We start from the raw sequence: 18,546 nt of genomic DNA on the forward strand, positions 1-18,546 counted from the left end.
GGTAGTTGCAATATAATTTTTGAAAATTTTAAATAGTGAAAATTATAATTTATTTTTATTTTTTTAGAAATTTTGCCACTCAGGCTCTTCACTGCCCAATTATTAAAAAATATTACTACATATTTACTTCTAGTAATCTGTATTTAAAACTTCTATTCACCTGAAGTTTATTTTCGTTAAAGCTAGAAAGGGTATTATTTTATATTTAATCCATATAGTACTCTCACTTATACAAAGCCACTTATTAACTTTTCTGCACAATTTTAAGTGCCATCTTTTTTCTAAAAGCAAATTATTATTTATATCCATGCTTCTTCCTGGACTCTTATTCCTTTTCATTTATTTATTTATCTGTTCTTGTCCCAGTGCTTTATATATTTTCTCCTGAGCAACAGTTCCAGAAGTTTGAAAGGCAGGGTTCTGATTCATCGATCCAGTTTTAATGAGGGATGGGATTCTTTCACACTCTGTTATCATTTGGCCCAATTAATTTTTTTAGTTACTCTAGGAAGGAACATGCTCAAAAAGACATGGGAGACAGAGGAAGCTGCCACTTCTTCCATGCAAACTCACTTCCTTTTCCCTAAGTTCACAATGAGATGCAATGTAATTATTGAAATTATATTAAAACAATCCCATAACCCTCAATGATTTAGAAATTGGTGTCATGTTTCTAAGTTTATCTCTTATTTGTTGCTTATCTATTTTTCCTAATTCCAGGGCACTATTCAAAATCTTACATAGAAACCCTTGCTGGTGTGGCTCAGCGAATTGAGCATCGGCCTGCAAACCAAGTGTTGCTGGTTCGATTCCCAGTCAGGGCACATGACTAGGTTGCACGTCAGGTCCCCAGTTGGGGGCATGACTGAGAGGCAACCACACAGTGATGTTCTCTCCCTCTCTTTCTCCTTTCCCCTCTCTCTAAAAATAAAATAAACAAACAAACAAATAAATAAATAATTTTTTAAAAATCTTACATAGACACTCTAAATATCCATATTTCTACTGGGACCAATATTTATTGCAATATCTTTATCTGCCTCTCTGCCATCTCTCCTAAGAAAATGTATTTTCTCTTTTCCTGATTCCTAAGATAGCTTTCCTTGTTCCACATGGTATCACAAAAGCAATAGTAAGGGCATTAAATTAGCTGGAAAATGATGTTTCTTTTCCATAAAGGGGCCAAAAGAGAGAGAGAGAGAGAGAGAGAGAGAGAGAGAGAGAGAGAGAGAGAGAGAGAGAGAACACAGCTTGACAAAGACTTTCCATTCAGCCAATCAGAAAAGTAGAAGCTACTTTGTAATTGCATTAATTTTCAAGATGAAAAATGTCTACTTTGAGAAAGACACGCTACCATTTTGGTCTTGTAGATGGAAAGACATAACTATTATTACCAAGATCCTCTTAGAAATGCAACACTGACAAAAAAGAAGCAGGAATATGAAGCAAGCTTTACATCCTGGCTACTTTTTAGTAAGTAAAGTTCAAATGGCTTTTTGCCATTTATAACACAAACTAGTAGGATATTTAATTATACGTTAGAAAGATAAATATGGGCCAGGACCAGCTATTATGAGTATTGTTTTCCCAGAGAAAAGGAAGCCTCTGCCAAGATATGATAAAATATGCACACTGGTTCCCTGTCATTTGGTAGATGATGCTTTTCTAGGCTTCCAAGCTATACCCGGTTCACCCAGTTAAAAAGCTATGCTTTTTACTAAGTTACAATCATGCACCCTGGCTGGTTTGGCTCAGTGGATTGAGTGTCGGCCTGCGAGCTAAGTGTCGCTGGTTCGATCTTCCAGTCAGGGCACATCAGAGAAGGAAAACTCTGACTCCAAAAAACCTCCGCTGCCTTGCGGCATACCTCTTCAGGGGAAAGGCTAAGGGAGTAAACCCCGACAGAAAATCCGGAGCCGGAGTCCCTAAGGCGGTTTGACGTTGTAGTCAACACCGGCAACTCCTGCGGCGCACCTGAAGCCAAGCTGTATTGACTCCGTCTTTCCCTTGGACCCTTCAGCTGCGAAGAGAGGGGGGGGTCTGCTGCATGGGCAACAGCAGACCCTCCATATCACCCTGCCCAGGCTCTGTAGCTTCAGCTTCACTGGAGAGGACACTCCAGCGTCATCGCAAGATGTCGATTCAACACGGGAGGAGACAGATACCGTGTCACTCCCAAGTTGGACTGCACAGCCATTCTTGACGGTGCAGATAGACTCTTAAGAAGCTACACCATCATCTCTCGAGACGGACGGCTGCCGACGACAATCATGCAGTCCAGCACTTAGCATTTGAGTTTGTTTTCCAATCCATGCAAGAGGGAGAAACCCTTGTACCTTCTCTTTTTCTTTTTGGTACTAACTTGCCAAGGCATCTGGACAGATAGGTTGTCTTGCTAGCATTTAGCAAAGCCATGATGAGGCCCAGTTATTGTACCTCAGAATTTCTCTAAAGTTTCATCTTTAAGAAATAAATTAAGTAATGTCACTTATTAAAGCTTCTTACAAGCTAAAAATAGAGTACCTTTTAAAAATACTCTGTTCTAACAATAGGTAGACTTATATAACTTTAAAGTGCATATCTGATTTTATGCTAAATGTTAGAGCTTAATTACTTGAGAACTTATCTAATAATATGTTGAGGAGTAGATTTAAAGACTATACCTATTAGCAAACACATCTAAACATGTCTAGAGTCTGTGAAACCCAATTTGTAAGAGGTTCTTTTCCTTGTCTCTATGCGAGAGCCAGAGTTAACCAGAAAAGTATCAAAGGATTCTCAAGATGTATTCTCTACACTTAAATAGAATTCCTGCCCAGCCCTGGTATTGTTAGTAATCACACCCTATCATTAAAATTATGCGAAGTCATGTGGAAAAACTGTTGGCTTTTTGGCCACTTTGCTGTTGCTTTTCAGTATGCTTGAATTTGTTTTGCACTTGCTGCTTTCATTATATCGATCTGAAAAGTGCAGTGCTGACCTACATTTTAGACCCTGGGTCTGGCATGACTTGAGAGCCACATGGAAAGTGGCTGCTGAGACTCACAGTGTTACCCTACTTGGGGCAAGTGTTCGGCTAGATGAGACCCCGTTTCCCTCTCCCTTGGCAAAAAGCACTTCTTCAGCTGCAGGAAACTCCATCAAGTTACCTTGCCTGGTTGAAAAGAGGCTCGGCTGGCCAAGAGCTAGTCCTGCTTTCTATGGAGCAATGAAAATGTCCCCTTCTCTATTGTGATTCCCTCCAACAACTCTGCTTCCCACCTGATCCAGCTTACCTAGAGCAGTCCTTCCTCTGGGACCGAGTTCTAATGTTATTTTTAGAAAGACAATAAAGTGAATTTTTGAGGTCTGATATTTTTTCCTTGCCATCTGGCAGCCCTTCTTCCCAACAGATCATGTTTAATAAAAATTTTGCGTTAGGGAATTCCACATCTTCCTGCAACCTACCAGCTCCTGCTCTGGCTTCCAGGCTGGAATCAAGGAACACCTGATTTCAATAGCTTAGAGCTGCCCTGATCAAAATCTCATGACTGAGATTAAAAATTAATGTAAGAAGGAAAGCCAACAGAATTAAAATTTAGTTTCAAATTTGCTATAAAGTTTTTTCTTTGGAACTGGGAAACACATTGTTTAATTTCCTGATTTGGATTGGGACTAACATTTGGACAATTTCTTTTCTCCCTTTCCTGATATCTACTAAAATGTGATATATACCTTTGGCAAGCACTATATATAAACCATGCATCATGGCCCAAGCTCATAATTTTATTTTGTTTATGCCATTTCTTTGATCAGGTCATATTGCTCTTACTGCCATGTGTAGTCAGAGTAGTTTCTCTTAATGCTCTTCACACCTGTAAGGGGGTAATCAGTAAATAAATATCAAGTTCAAAAAGTAGTTTGAATTTATACATAAATTGTCTGAGTTGACTGTTTTCACAAGGTACTAACTAACCTAACTTCTGCTTCCACCTTCTGCTTGGTAGGTGCCAGGACCAGTGTCCTGTTGGTTCCTACGGAGTTCGCTGTGCTGAGACCTGCCAGTGTGTCAATGGAGGGAAGTGTTATCATGTGAGTGGCTCCTGCCTGTGCGAAGCAGGCTTTTCCGGTGAGCACTGCGAGGCGCGCCTGTGTCCCGAAGGGCTCTACGGCATCAAATGTGACAAGAGGTGTCCCTGCCACCTGGACAATACTCATAGGTGAGGGTTCGTTGCCCCTGGAAGGACATGTTCACTATTTGAAAGGAAAGATTTGAGGAGAGATTCCCACCCCAAGACCTTCACTGCCTATGAGTCGTCCTCGGCAGGAGCCACTAAGTTAATGGAAGATCTTTGTATTTAATGGTGATGGTCTAAGTCAAAAGTGCTAAAATTGTTAGATGCTTGTCGGTGGATATTAAATTTTATTCTCTATTAATGGTTGCTAGTGAAAATTAAACTTGCTGAGGTTAACAGAATGTTTCCCTAAGAGAGGGATTCTGTGACATTCCCGTAGAAGCAAAGATGCAGTGAGAGACATGGGTTAAGCCCAGTTTAGTATGTAAAAGCATCACAAAATGATTCTCACGGCAGCATCTTGTACTTGACAGAAAGAACATCTGTGTAGAGAGGAAGTGTACCGGTGGAAGTTTTTCTGAAAGTGCTTCACATGTGGCTGTCACATGTGAAATATGTTTTCAGAATTGATTACCCTGACATAGAACTCACAGGGGTCTTGTAGCTCAAAAATCTCTAGAAGGATTTAAGAACAGGAAACCATGATCCCATCCACCCTATTGTACTTTGTCTGCCTCTGAAAATACCTTTCCACCCCCTTACTTCCTCTCCCTCCCCCAAGGACCAGATACATATCACTTAGAATTCTGGATTTCATTTGTAAACTGCTGGGAAAGTTGAGTTTGACAAAAATGTTGTGCATTATATAGCGGCTCAGACATTACAACAAATTAGCTTTATTTGCATTCAGCACAACTGTTACTTCATTCATGAGTCTAAAAAATAACTCATGACCACATCAATTCTCACATGCACAAAAGTTAAAAGTAAACAGAAGCCTGTGTTTGGTCTCTTCTTTAAATCATTGTTAGGAACAAAAAAAAAGGACTTTGCTCTGTGTGTGTGTGTGTGTGTGCATGCACACATGCACACATACAACCCACATGCTGGCATACATTTTAATGAGACATACCAAAGAAGCATAGCCTGAAATCAAATAGATCACTATACCATACCAAGGAGCTCTTCTATGAGAAGAATTGGAGGAACACATAAAATGTTGGTTTTGTTGTTGGCTACCATGTTAGTAGTGGCAGGTGCACATGGACAGTTATTTGATTGACATCAATACCATGATAATTTTGACATAGATCATGTGTACCATAGCACATATGCTTTAACAAGGATATATAGTTATCCCTTGGTATCTTTGGAGGATTGGTTCCAGCCCCTCCCCCCACCCTCATACTAAATCAGCAGATGCTCATGTTCCTTATATAAAACAGGGTTGTATTTGCATATAATCTATATTCATATATAAGCTACAGCAGGGTATGTTTACACGTCACTTTTTCAGGTGGATTCAGTGTAGTGCTGAACGTATGGCAGATTCAAGTTTTGCTTTTTGCAACTTTCTGGGTTTTTCCCCTGGACTATTTTTGATCCTCATTTGGTTGAATCCCAAATGCAAAACCCATGGACAAGGAGGGCTGGCTGTACATGAAATTATTTGATAATCACATACATCAAAGAAACACTAAAACCTGTCTAATAATGTATGATAATCAGAAGAGTAAAAAATAAATAGCCTATAAAGTGCTTCCCTAATAAGTAAAGCTACTTTTAAAGATTACTTTTAAATTTATATTAAAACCATTTGAATGTTGATTACATGACTCTATCCTGTTGAATTTATAGTTGGAGCCATCCATCTGATTTTTGTATTTTGAGATTCCTGGAAACATACTGTTTCTTTGAACTAGAAGGCATAGAATCTTTGTGTTAATTGAAAGTCTAGCTTGTTCATTTTATCATTTAATCGAGGAAGTGGAGCTTGCTATTCCATAATTTATGATGCATATTTGTCCCAAGACTTTTCATTATAATTAATGAGATAACTCAATGCAAACTATTCGTTTACCTTATCTTTACGTAAATTTTGAGTTATATGGACATATATGTTGATGTATATTGCAGCCACACATTTGGGTAGAGGTTTGTATCAGTGAGTGTTTGCTGCATTAAAAATAAAGTCCTATCCCAAATTTAGTGATGTGAAACAACTACTTATTAGCTGATAATTTTTTGGATGACTATTTGTGCTGGGCTCAGTTTGGTGGTTCTCTTGCTGGTCTCCTTATGTGCAGTTGGGAGATCAGCAAGAGACTGCTTGGGTCTGGAATTCCTCAATCACATGTCTAATCTTTGGCCACTGATAAGGGGTACTGAGCTCTATGTCCCCAACATCTAGCAGTTTAGCCTGGGATTCTTTGTATGGTGATTGGCTTCCAAAAGCATCAAGAGACAGAGCAAACTCCAATGTGCAAACACTTTGCAAATGGTGGTTATGGCATGTTTGCCAATGTTCCTTTAGACTAAACAGGTCACACAACCAAGGCCAGATGCAATATACTCTACCTCTTGATGGGAAGAGTTGTAGCCATTTTTACTTTGGCGTCTATTACAGGGTTCACATGACTTTAAATATATTTATAGATGATATTAGTATTTAAAATTATAGCACTATTTTAGAGCCTAAAGACAATCACTGCAACCTGGACTTTTCAAATGAAAACTTTTATGGTAGAAATGATTTTGATCTCTTGATAACAATCCCATATGATAAAAATCAAATGATAACAAATGATTTTATTTGAGAATAAAATTTGAGATTTAGTAAGATTCCACATGAGATATTTATATTAGCTGTTATTAATAAGGACATTTAATAGCTGTGGGCAATCAGGATGTGCCTATTTGCAAATGCTGCTTGTCATTACATTTGAACATTAATAACATCTAAGGAAATGGATAAAAGGAATTTCAATAACTCATTCTATTTAGCTAAAATTCTATTGGACTTATAATAATTTAACTCAAACTGAAAATTTTACTAGAAGATGGATAGATATCTCATTATATATGTGTAAAATGATCGATATTGCTACATGTGTATAATCCTATTTTCACATACACAAAGCCACCTGTTCTATAGAAAGGAATGAGGTAGGAGTATATTTATATATTTATTACCCTTCAGCCTCTATCTGCTGCTCTAACATCAACACGTAAATCTCATTACCAATTAAGCTGCCTGCGGAGAACACATCAAATGCCTCCAAAGTGCTCTGGCTTCCTATACCTAATTACAAATTGCAGAATACTAATTTTGGTGTCAATCAATCTGAGGATCAGTGTGCTGCACGAATACTCACTGGGGGGCATTGAATATCAATTTCTCTGTCTGCCTCTAGCTTAATTCAATTCCCTGTCTCCAAATTGTGTATTGTGTTTAACATTCATGGCTATACCATAAAAATTATCCTTATTTTTAATACAAAGTAATATTTTATACTAAACAGTGTCCTTATTTATAGTATGCTTAGATAAGGTAAACTACTTCAATCAATCTATTACTTAAAACAAATCCTTTTCTCAAATGAAGGGCCTTACTAAAGTAAATTTAAATTTGTTCCTGCTTTTGGCACAGTACAGGCTTATATTGGTCCTGCTAACCTTTTATCTATGTTATATCCTAAATAATAGCAATCTCTTTTTCATATCTAGATCTCTTAGCAGGCTGCCATTAAACTTCCTTTCTCTTTGGTATAAAAATAAAAAATAATTTGGGTTTGAGTTTTATCTTTCATTACCTGTGTGAGACTTTGAGTGAATTATTTACTCTTTCTAGGACTCTGTTCCCTCACTTATTTTTTTTTAAATATATTTTATTGATTGTGCTATTATAGTTGTTTTAATTTTCTTTTCTTCTCTTTGTCTCCCTCTGCCTGGTACTTCCCTTCCTTCCAGCAATTCGCCCCACCCCTACCCTTAGTTCATGTCCATGGGTCGTGCATATAATTTCTTTGGCTTCGCCATTTACTTCACTATTCTTAACATCCCCCTATCTATTTTGTACCTACCAGTTATGCATCTTGATCCCTGCACTTTTCCCCCCATTCTTCCCCTTCCCACTTCGCACCGATAACCCTCCAAATGATCTCCATATCTATGGTTCTGTTCCTGTTCTAGTTGTTTGCTTTGTTTGTTTTTATTTTTTAGATTCATTTGTTGATAGTCGTGAGTTTGTTGTCATTTTATTATTCATAGTTTTGATCTTCTTTTTCTTAAATAAGTCATTTAATATTTTATATAATAAAGGCTTGATGATAATGAACTTCTTTAGCTTTACCTGGGAAACACTTTATCTGCACTTCCATTCTGAATGATAGTTTTGCTGAATAGAGTAATCTTGGTCGTAGGTCCTTGCATTTCATCACCTTGAATATTTCTTGCCACTTCCTTCTTGCCTGCCAAGTTTCTTTTGAGAAATCATCTGATAATCTTATAGAGACTCCTTTATAGGTAACTCTTCTTTTTTCTCTTGCTGCTTTTAGGATTCTCCCTTTTCCTTTAACCTTTAACATTTTAATTATGATGTGTCTTGGCGTGGTCCTCTTTGAGTCCAACTTGTTTGGGACTCTCTGTGCTTCCTAGACTTGTCTGTCTATTTCCTTCACCAACCTAGGGAAGTTCTCCTTCATTATTTTCTCACATAAGTTTTCAATTTCTTGCTCTTCCTCTTCTCCTTCTGGCATCCCTATGATTCAGATGTTGGTATATTTAAAGTTGTCCCAGAGGTTCCAAAGCTTTTTTTTTTGTTTTTTTGAATTCTTGTTTCTTAATTCTGTACTGGTTGACTGTTTATTTCTTCCTTATGTTCGAGTATATTGATTTGAACCCCAGCTTCCTTCCCTTCACTATTGTTTTCATGTGGATTTTTCTTCATTTCACTTAATGTAGTCTTCACTTCTTCCCTTATGCCTTTGCCATACGCAATCATGTCTGTCAAGTCTGTGAGCATCTTTATCACCAGTGTTTTGAACTCTGCATCTGTTAGGTTGATTATCTCCTAGTCACTTAGGTCTCCCATTGGAACCTTGATCTGTTCCCCCTTTTGGGCTATACTTCTCTGTATCCTGTTTTTGCCTCTGTGTCTTAGGTAGTGCTATACACCTGTTATATTGTAAGGGATGAAGCCTTAGGTATTTGTCACTGTGGGGCAACCCTTTTCACCATGTTGTGGTGCTGTATGTGTGGGAAGGGGGACAATACAGCTTGCCCTGCACTTGCCCCTTTTCCAGTTACTTCACCCGCTTCCTTTATGTGACTGGTACCCCTCTAGCTGTTGTCTGGTGATGGTTCCCAGGGTAGGTGGGTTTGTGGATATTCTAGGACCATGTGGACCCTCTAAACAGACTCTCCTTAGAGACAGGCAGTTTCTTTCACTCCCCCAGCCTCCACTGGTTTTCACAGCTAGAAGCAACAAGACTTTATTTTCCTGGCACTGGCACTGTGAGCTATGCACATTCTGGCCTGGGGCTGGGTTCACTCCCTAGGTGTCCCTCCTGGTTTTTATGATGCATGACCACTCATTCTGCTGGCCAGCTGCAGCCACTGCCACACTGCATCCTCTCCACCTGGCTCCCTGGCTCCACCTCTCCTACCCATCTGGATGAGTATTACTTCTTTAAATCTTTGTTTGTTGGACTTCCATACAGTTTGATTTTCTGGCAGTTCTGGTTGTTTTTTGTTTTGAGGTAGATGTAATCCTTCTCATGGTTGTCTACCTACACCTCCACATTGGCCAGAAGTCTGTTCCCTCATTTATAAAATGGAATCATATCTAATACTTAGACTGGTTGTAAGGATTAAATGAAATAATGCACATGGATTGCTGAGCATGTTAGCACACATTGCGTTCAGTAAATGCTAGCTGCTAGTTTGTGCCTTCGCTTAAAATATCATCATAAGTGTCACATAACTGAGTGTTTCCTTCAATTAATGGTGATTTCCATTAAGCCATGACTTTGACATTTTAAAAACTAATTTTAGGGGACATCTTGCCTTTGTATTCAGATATACAGGTTATAATTTAACATTGCTGATGATTCAGAGGTTAGTGAGAAGCAGATTAGTTTGGGAATATAATATCCCTGGAGTCTGGTCCTGTGACATTTTCACTTATTCACTCAGTCAGTATATACTGTGGGCCTACTGTGCACCAGGGACAGGTAACAAAACACACTTAACTCTTGTCCTCATGGAGCTCTAAGTCTAGAGGGGAAGGAAGATGTTAAAAGATTATAAAAATCGTCGTCGTCGGCAGCCGTCCGTCTCGAGAGACGATGGTGTAGCTTCCCAAGAGTCCATCTGCACCGCCGAGAATGGCTGTGCAGTCCGACTCAGGAGTGACATGGTATCTGTCTCCTCCCGTGTTGAATCGACATCTTGTGATGACGCTGAAGCTACAGAGCCTGGGCAGGGTAATATGGAGGGTCTGCTGTTGCCCATGCAGCAGACCCCCCCCTCTCTTCGCAGCTGAAGGGTCCAAGGGAAAGACGGAGTCGATACAGCTTGGGTTCAGGTGCGCCGCAGGAGTTGCCGGTGTTGACTACAACGTCAAACCGCCTTAGGGACTCCGGCTCCGGATTTTCTGTCGGGGTTTACTCCCTTAGCCTTTCCCCTGAAGAGGTATGCCGCAAGGCAGCGGAGGTTTTTTGGAGTCAGAGTTTTCCTTCTCTGATGTACCCTGACTGGAAGATCGAACCAGCGACACTTAGCTCGCAGGCCGACGCTCAATCCACTGAGCTAAACCAGCCAGGGCAGATTATAAAAATAAACCTAGATTATAGACTATAATAAGTGAGATGAGGAGGAAGAGCAGGGTGCCATGAAAGAGAATGACAGGAGAGGCCTGTTTTAAATATAAGTAGTCAGGGAAGGCTTCTCTAAGGAACAGGTACTATTTAAGCTCAGACTGGAAAGGGAAGATGGAGAGAGCTAGGGAAAGTGGGAAACAGAATTCTAGATATATGGAATAGCCCATCTGAGACTCCCCCTCCCCAAGTTGAAAACTCTCACTGCCTTTTTTTGTTTGTTTTTCACAAATTAAATCTATAGCAGTTGAGCATAGTAATAAGGAGCGAGAAATGAAAGAAGAGGTTAGGAAGTAGGCAGTGATCAGATGATGGGGGCCATTGGGCCATATTCAGGGTGATCTTTTGTCTGGTGTCCCAAGGACTGTCTGGTTTAGGACTGTTGTCCTAATGTAATTATTAGTAACTTTTTTCACTCTTAAAACTATCCTGGTTTTTACAATTATATGATCACTCTAGCTATATTAAACAGTATAGATATTTTATTCTAAGTGTAGTGGGGGAGCCTTTGAAGAGTTTTAGGAAAACGATACAATATGATCTATTCTTAGGTGATGAGGCATGAATGGATGCAGGGAGAAAAGTTAGAAGGCTATTCAGGAGTTTAGGGGATAGATGATGTTGGCTTGGAACAAGTAGGGTGGTGACAGTGAGGGTGAAGAGACGTAGAGGGATCCAAGATATATTTTGGAGTTAGGATGGTTAGGTTCCTAGTGATGAAGTGGGTATGGGTGATGAGGGAGAAGGACTTACCAAGAAAAACTCCAAGGTTTAGTTTAAATAACTGAGTGACTGGAGGTGCCATTACTTTGATGGGGAGAGTTGGGAATAGACACCAGGTGAGGAATGAAGAAAAGGAAGCACAAGGTTCAGTGTTTGATGTGTTAAGTTTGAGATGCTATTGAGATGCCAGGTGCTTGCCCAAGGATAAACAGCAGATAACTAAATCTGCATAAATGTAAGTAGATCTGAGACTCAGACCCTTGTCTCCCAAATTCAAACTTTCTATATCTAAGTGACCATCTTAAATATAGGGTTGTACTTGGATAATTCTTCATGCCATATTTTCTAAGTAAAGCTTGTGATAGATGCCTCGGCCTCTGCTTGTGGGAATTCAGTTGTAATAGGGGCCTAAAAGTATATTTATATAAATTTCTGAAAATGGGGAACAAACCATCTAACCTGTAAGGGTGTTGGTGAGACCCTCACTTGACAGACTAGGCTGTCAGGCCCAGAGAGAGAGGTCGTATGTCTTCACTATGGTTACCCAGGCAGTGGGACACCTGGAATTACATCCTCAGTCTTCATCCATCCCAGGGAATCATTCTTTCTGAGAACAGAAAATCTATGAACAGTCCTCCAATGAGCAGTTCTTTAGCAACCATCTGGATGCAATAGTAGATTTTGTTGTTGACCCTACTTAAGGGAAAGGTTTAATCTCTAGAGAGGAAGCCCATCTCTAACAGTCTTCCAATTGTGAACAGAGCTAGCTTGATTGTTAAGCTTTTCCTTGGTGAGAAGCTCATGTGTTTTGAGTGCCAGAGGGTGCCGTATGGTGTCAACCTCAGTAACACGTGCTTCTTAGCGCAGCTGATGGGTCCATTTGCTGTGGAGCAACAGCTGGCTGCCTGGCCCATCAGTGCAGCTGTTGTTTCAGGTAGAGACAGCTGCACTGCTACCAGGTATATGGAGCTTAGAGAAGAAACAGACTGAAAAGGTTGCAGCTTTTCAAGTTTTTTGGACATCACCCTGGTTAACTGATTTGGTTTTGTTCATTGGATGGAGTCCTTTAGATCTTCTCATTGTGTCAACCTTGTATTGAATCAGGGCTTTTGATTTATGAAAATTCAAATGAAATTCAGACAAAAGGACACAGTTGTGACCTTCATTGCCTTAGAGCATGACGCTGATTTCATGCAACATTTCTGTAGTACCCATCAGGTTTCAGCCAATTAATTAAATCACACCAAGCCTGGGAATGAAGTTCAAATGATTGTACATGGAATTACCCACACATTTAGTGATCATGACTAAAGCAACATTTGCATGGGCCTTGGGTGTCATGTTTACCAGAGAGTGACTTGCTCCTTTCATCCATGCTCTCAGCTGTCACCCCATGTCTGGTGAGTGTGCCTGCAAGCCTGGCTGGTCGGGACTCTACTGTAATGAGACGTGCTCTCCTGGATTCTACGGGGAAGCCTGCCAACAGATCTGCAGCTGCCAAAATGGGGCTGACTGTGACAGTGTGACTGGAAAGTGCACCTGTGCCCCAGGATTTAAAGTAAGTGGCACAGGCTCTGGAGGAAGGGGACAGGGGTGCGGTGTGGAGTATATTGATGCCATGACTTACATGACCTTTACTGAAGTACATGGATATGCTAAAATCAGTCCCATCATTAACCAGAAAAAGAGTAGAGAGAAAACTATTAATAAGTGATATAAGTAATTACCTTAGAATGATGACTGGAATCTGGTTAAACTATAAATGTGGCATTAATCATTAATTATTTAATTAATATATGTCATGAAGTATGATGTATTATGATTATTCTTTACACAATCATTTCACTGTTTTATAGGCAACAAAGAAATTACTTTTCCAAGTAGGATATATATTATTGTCAACAGTTTCTCTCTTAATTCCATGTAATTTAGAAGCACATAATATATCAAGTTAGCATTTATTATGTTTTTATGTGTGATGGTTAGTAGTAGTACCTAAGTTTTTTGGTCTCTCTGAGAATCTAGGACTTAAAAAAATGCCTACATATGCTGATAGAGCAGAATTTTACCTAGATTCTGGGCTATCTTAGCTACAGACCAGGAATCTTTGTTTTAAAGGAAAATAGACTGTTCTTGAATTATGTTCTCCCAGTTTAAAGAGGAGGATATTAAACTGTGAAGGACGTTGATGATTATTCCAGAACATGTCACGCAGAACAAGGAGATCATAAAGTCTCTGAGCTGAGAGGCTCTTTACAGGGTTTTCTAACCTATGCCACAGTCCTTTGGTTGAGCCCTTGAATCTGCCTTGTCTTAGAGTCCCCTCTGTTTTAAGAGTAGGTGACCTCCAGTCACCTTTGGTAACTAACTTCTATGTTTCAGGCTCGCTGTCAGATAATAAATTGAATCATGTGGGCTGTTCCCCTGCTGCACCGACTGATCAAATTACTTATTATATGAGGAAGTCTAGGAAGCACTGCAATTTAATGTATAGTTCATGTTTATGTTTATTTACTGACAATAATTTTCCAGCTACAGTCTATCATTATATAGCTACTTGTCTGAGCAAGGACAAAAGGTTTTGTATTTGCTACAAAGAAAAACTAATGAAGGCAGGAGGCTTTTTTGGGTGTTATTCAATACTGTATCATAAACACAGGCCAGCTAGCATTGCCCTTGAACCTCTAAATTTGTATAGTGGTGACATTACAGCAACTTTTTAATATACAATGTGTTATAATTGGAGAGGGAGTATAATTAGCATCACCAAGGTATATTTTCGTTTATTTGTGTTGGCCTTATTTCAGTGGGTAGAGTTGCACACATTTTCCTGTTTGCGCCTGTCTAGGGAACTGACTGCTCTGCCCCGTGCCCTCTGGGAACCTATGGGGTAAACTGTTCGTCTCTCTGTGGCTGTAAGAATGATGCTGTCTGCTCTCCTGTGGACGGCTCATGTACTTGCAAGGCAGGTAAGTGAGTAATAGTCTTTTTTCTGGTCTGGGTCCTGTTATCTTCTGAATTCACAGGGAAGAAAACTTGACTAGGGTTCTAGGTCCTGCTGTGCTAAGATTTAATGCCTGATCTCAGCAAGCCCTTCAGCGAGGGTGGATTCTCCTACTCTCATGAGTCTTGGGAAGAGGCTCAGAGGAGATGGTCTCTGATGAGTCCAGGGAACAGGCTCATTCTTAGGAGATAATCTCTGAAGTTGCCGCCAGCTCCAGAAGTCTGTGCATCTCTGCACTTTGGGGATGAGTAAGCCAAGCAGACATGTGTTCATGACCCAAAATTTACTGACGTGGAGTCATGATGAAAAATGCAGCTAAGCACCGATTTTGTGTGAGCACCAGGATGTGTTTGTCCAGCATTTTTGCAGCAGCCAGCATCCTAGATACTCAGTGTTCATAGTTAACAGGGTCCCACTTTAAAGACAAATATTTCACTTTGCCAGCCTGAACATAGCCTCACTATACATCAAAGGGGCCCCCACTCCATGTCTCTACTCAGTAGCATTTCTCATATTGGCGTCTGCATGACAGATCACACAGCACACACAGTTGTTTGGGTGCTTCTTTTCATCTCTGTGCTGGGGCTGGGGACACCGCTATACATCTCAAAGATGCTTCTAAAGGGAAAGTGGTTCCCTGCTGCCTCTGTTCCCTCACATGATCTGCGTTCTGGTCATGGCAGGCTGGCACGGCGTGGACTGTTCCATCAGCTGCCCCAGCGGCACATGGGGCTTTGGCTGTAACTTAACGTGCCAGTGCCTCAACGGCGGAGCCTGCAACACCCTGGATGGGACGTGCACCTGTGCACCTGGATGGCGTGGGGAGAAATGTGAGCTGCCCTGCCAGGTACGACCAAACTGGTACCCCAGCTGGGAACGCCTGGGAGCTGATGCCCAAGAGTTAGCCTCTTCTTGCAGTTTTTCTGATTGGAAGTGTCTTGAGTGCAAACCAAACCTCAAGAACTATTAGAAGAATCAAGGTATTTAAACTTAGAGTGGATATAGGACTGGAAAAGGGGTAAACATGGAAATTCGTTAGGTAGCTTTGTGAGAAACACTCTTTCTTCATCTCTACTCAGGTCCCCTTCATTGCCCCCCCCCCCATCTATTTTCTTATGCACCCATCTCTTCCTGGCAGCCAGTCAACAGCATTTATTCATCACCCAGTGTATGCCCATATACTCTCCAAATAGTGTGTTTCCATTGTAATGGGAATCCTCCAGCCTTTGGGGTGGAAAGTGGCAGGGAATGGAAGAGGGTGGTGTTGGTGTCCCAGAAATGCTCATTGAGGTAGTGAAAGAAGGTTTGGAAACAGCTATCTTTTAATGCACATATCTTTGGAGTCACAAGAATCCCTAAAGATTTCCCTACTTCATCACTGATATGCTTTGGAGATGTTCGTCATTAGAAATCCCACACTCTGTCAACCACAGGCTGACAGAGGTGCAACTGGGAAGCGCATTCTACAGTAATGTGACTTCTCTTTCTTCCTGAATGAAGCACATGGCCATTTCTTCCTTCTTTTCCATCATTCTTTCTGCCTATTATGAGTCTTTTTTCCTGAGCCCTTAAGCCTTCTCTTTGTGGTGTGTGTTCTCTGGTTCTTGGAGAACATCTGATAACAAGATGACCCTGTGATCCCCTGACCAGAGCGCCTCACGAGGGCCTTTTGTAGAGGTTCTCTTATCCCTGGGCTTCCTCCTCATTAAGTACAACCCATTTCCCAAAGCCAAGAGGGCCTGCCCTGGGCTATTTCATGCCCTGCAAACCCTTAAAGGGGACAAAATTAAGTTAGCTTTGCTGCCTCTCATTCACCAGTGAACAGACTATCAGTGCTCTTACATGGGCTTGCATATCGCCTTTCATTCCCAATCTGTGGACAAAACAAAGCCTCTGGCACCATCTTGATTTTTTTTTTAAATTATTTTTATAGTAGAGGCATTACTAAATCAGCAAAGCTGGTACTTTGGTGGTTCATATGGTAGCAAAGCTATATACTGTGCAACCCCATCAAACATTAGTGGGGCCTAACAAATGATTTATTTTATTTTAGTAAGTTAAATAATCTGGACAGTGATTATGCCATCTCGCTCCCATGGCCTGTTTCGTGTTGGCGCGCAGGCTCCGCCCCTTGGGTAGCTGCGCACCCGTGTTTTCCTTAGTGCTGGGTGGTGTGGGGGGTCTCCAGCGCTCTCCCTCAGATCCTCAGGATCCGGCATGAAAGAGTGGGGTTTGTCAACGCACAGCTTTCCACTCCTCTCCCGCAGACTAGATGATCACATCTACAAAGAGTCTCGTCTGCGGTGGACCAACAAAACTGACGAACGTGGGTGTGAGAGCACCGAGGTCTGGGGTGGGGACCGGGAGGAGGGTGTGCCGGCACGCACTTCGTGCTCTCGGAATCCTGAATCGGGACATCCCATTTTGTCTAGACGTCTTCATCAAAAGGAGGATATTCATTAGAAAAAGTGACAGAAGACTTCTGTTTTTACATGCAGTTCCACATATTCAATTGGCAACTTATGGAAACAAAGTTAATTCAATTAGAGCTATAAAACTTTTAAAAAATTTGGACCTTCTCTATGTGGGTCTGGCTCCTCCCCTTCCACTAAAGAATAGAATGCCTTGTAGGGAACATTGAAGTATTTTACAAAAGTCTTTAGGAGCAAAGAAAATATGTTTACTAGTTGTGGTTTACGATAAGAAAGATTATTTAAATTAGTTGGCATACTTATATACATCTGCATGTATGCATATCAGCATATTAATACCATTGATTTCACCATTCATATGTCCCAACCATATGCCAGAGCTAAACTAGGGTTTGAAGGACTTGAAAACACTGACCTCCTGGAGCCTATATTTTCGGGGCCAAGAAGACATAGAAAGAGGGGATTAGGATGGATGTTGCTGAGGGGCGTTTGGGAGAGGAGGAGGGTGCTGTACCTGAAACGGCTGACTGTGGCCCCCTTCGCCTCGTCTCCCAATGTCGGATTTCCTACGTCCTCATCGCTGTCTTCCTTGCAGGACGGCACGTATGGGCTGAACTGCGCCGAGCGCTGCGACTGCAGCCACGCGGATGGCTGCCACCCCACCACGGGCCACTGCCGCTGCCTCCCCGGATGGTCAGGTGAGCCCGGGAAACGGGAAACACGCCACTCTGTGCCTAATGCTGATCCTTGCTGTTTCAAACAAACACATACAGGTCAGCTGTACAGAAAAAATGAAAATAGTCATCTCCGGTAAGCTGTCAGAGTTTTACCCGAGAAATATTACTATTAGGCCTAATTCATCTGTAATCCAGGAATAACTCTTTGCTGAATTGTACAAGGGCAGTTCTCCTGAGCTTTCGTGGAAGATGCAACTGTAAGAATTCAGGTCAGGAAGAGGGGAAAGTGTGAATTGCTTTGAAGAGTTTAACAAGATCTCTGTGCTATTTTTGAGCATTAAGGAAAGAATGATTGAACCATAAGAATGTAATTAAGCTCACCTTACTAAAACAGAAGTATTAAATATTAACATGGTCAATATGAAAATATTAAAATATTCATTACTAGAAATAAAATTTTTAAAGTTACTTTTTCTTATAATAATGTTCATCATAAAAATTCATAATGTGGTTGAATATTAATTTTGTAACCAAGTTTCTCCTGATTTATGACTTCATGGTTTCAGCCAGGAAGTTTAACAAACTAACAGGGCTCTTAAAAAAGAACAGTTTTTGCTTATGATGTACGGACTTGAAAGATGGCACTAAATGCCAAAGCAACTTGGAATCCTATTCTTTTTTATACATCAAATCAAGTCTCCTAAAAAAAAAAAGACAAAATGAACCTTTAAATACTTTGTAAGAAAACCTACAAATGGCAATGCAGTAGGACAGTTA

General features: G+C 40.7%; 1 protein-coding gene across 1 annotated transcript in view; it reads left to right on the forward strand.

Annotated features, from left to right (window-relative positions):
• MEGF10 (multiple EGF like domains 10) overlaps positions 1-18,546 on the forward strand; it is a 129,580-nt gene that overhangs the window by 76,483 nt on the left and 34,551 nt on the right. Inside the window, exons 8-12 of the mRNA XM_090279072.1 lie at positions 3,987-4,199; positions 13,040-13,214; positions 14,505-14,625; positions 15,344-15,507; positions 17,688-17,790. Of these exons, the coding sequence (XP_090135198.1) occupies positions 3,987-4,199; positions 13,040-13,214; positions 14,505-14,625; positions 15,344-15,507; positions 17,688-17,790 (776 nt within the window). The remainder of the gene's footprint in view (positions 1-3,986; positions 4,200-13,039; positions 13,215-14,504; positions 14,626-15,343; positions 15,508-17,687; positions 17,791-18,546) is intronic.

The sequence above is a fragment of the Furipterus horrens genome, unplaced genomic scaffold (assembly GCF_987537825.1).
Source record: "Furipterus horrens unplaced genomic scaffold, mFurHor1.1.pri manual_scaffold_5, whole genome shotgun sequence".
In the NCBI taxonomy this organism is placed as follows: domain Eukaryota; kingdom Metazoa; phylum Chordata; class Mammalia; order Chiroptera; family Furipteridae; genus Furipterus; species Furipterus horrens.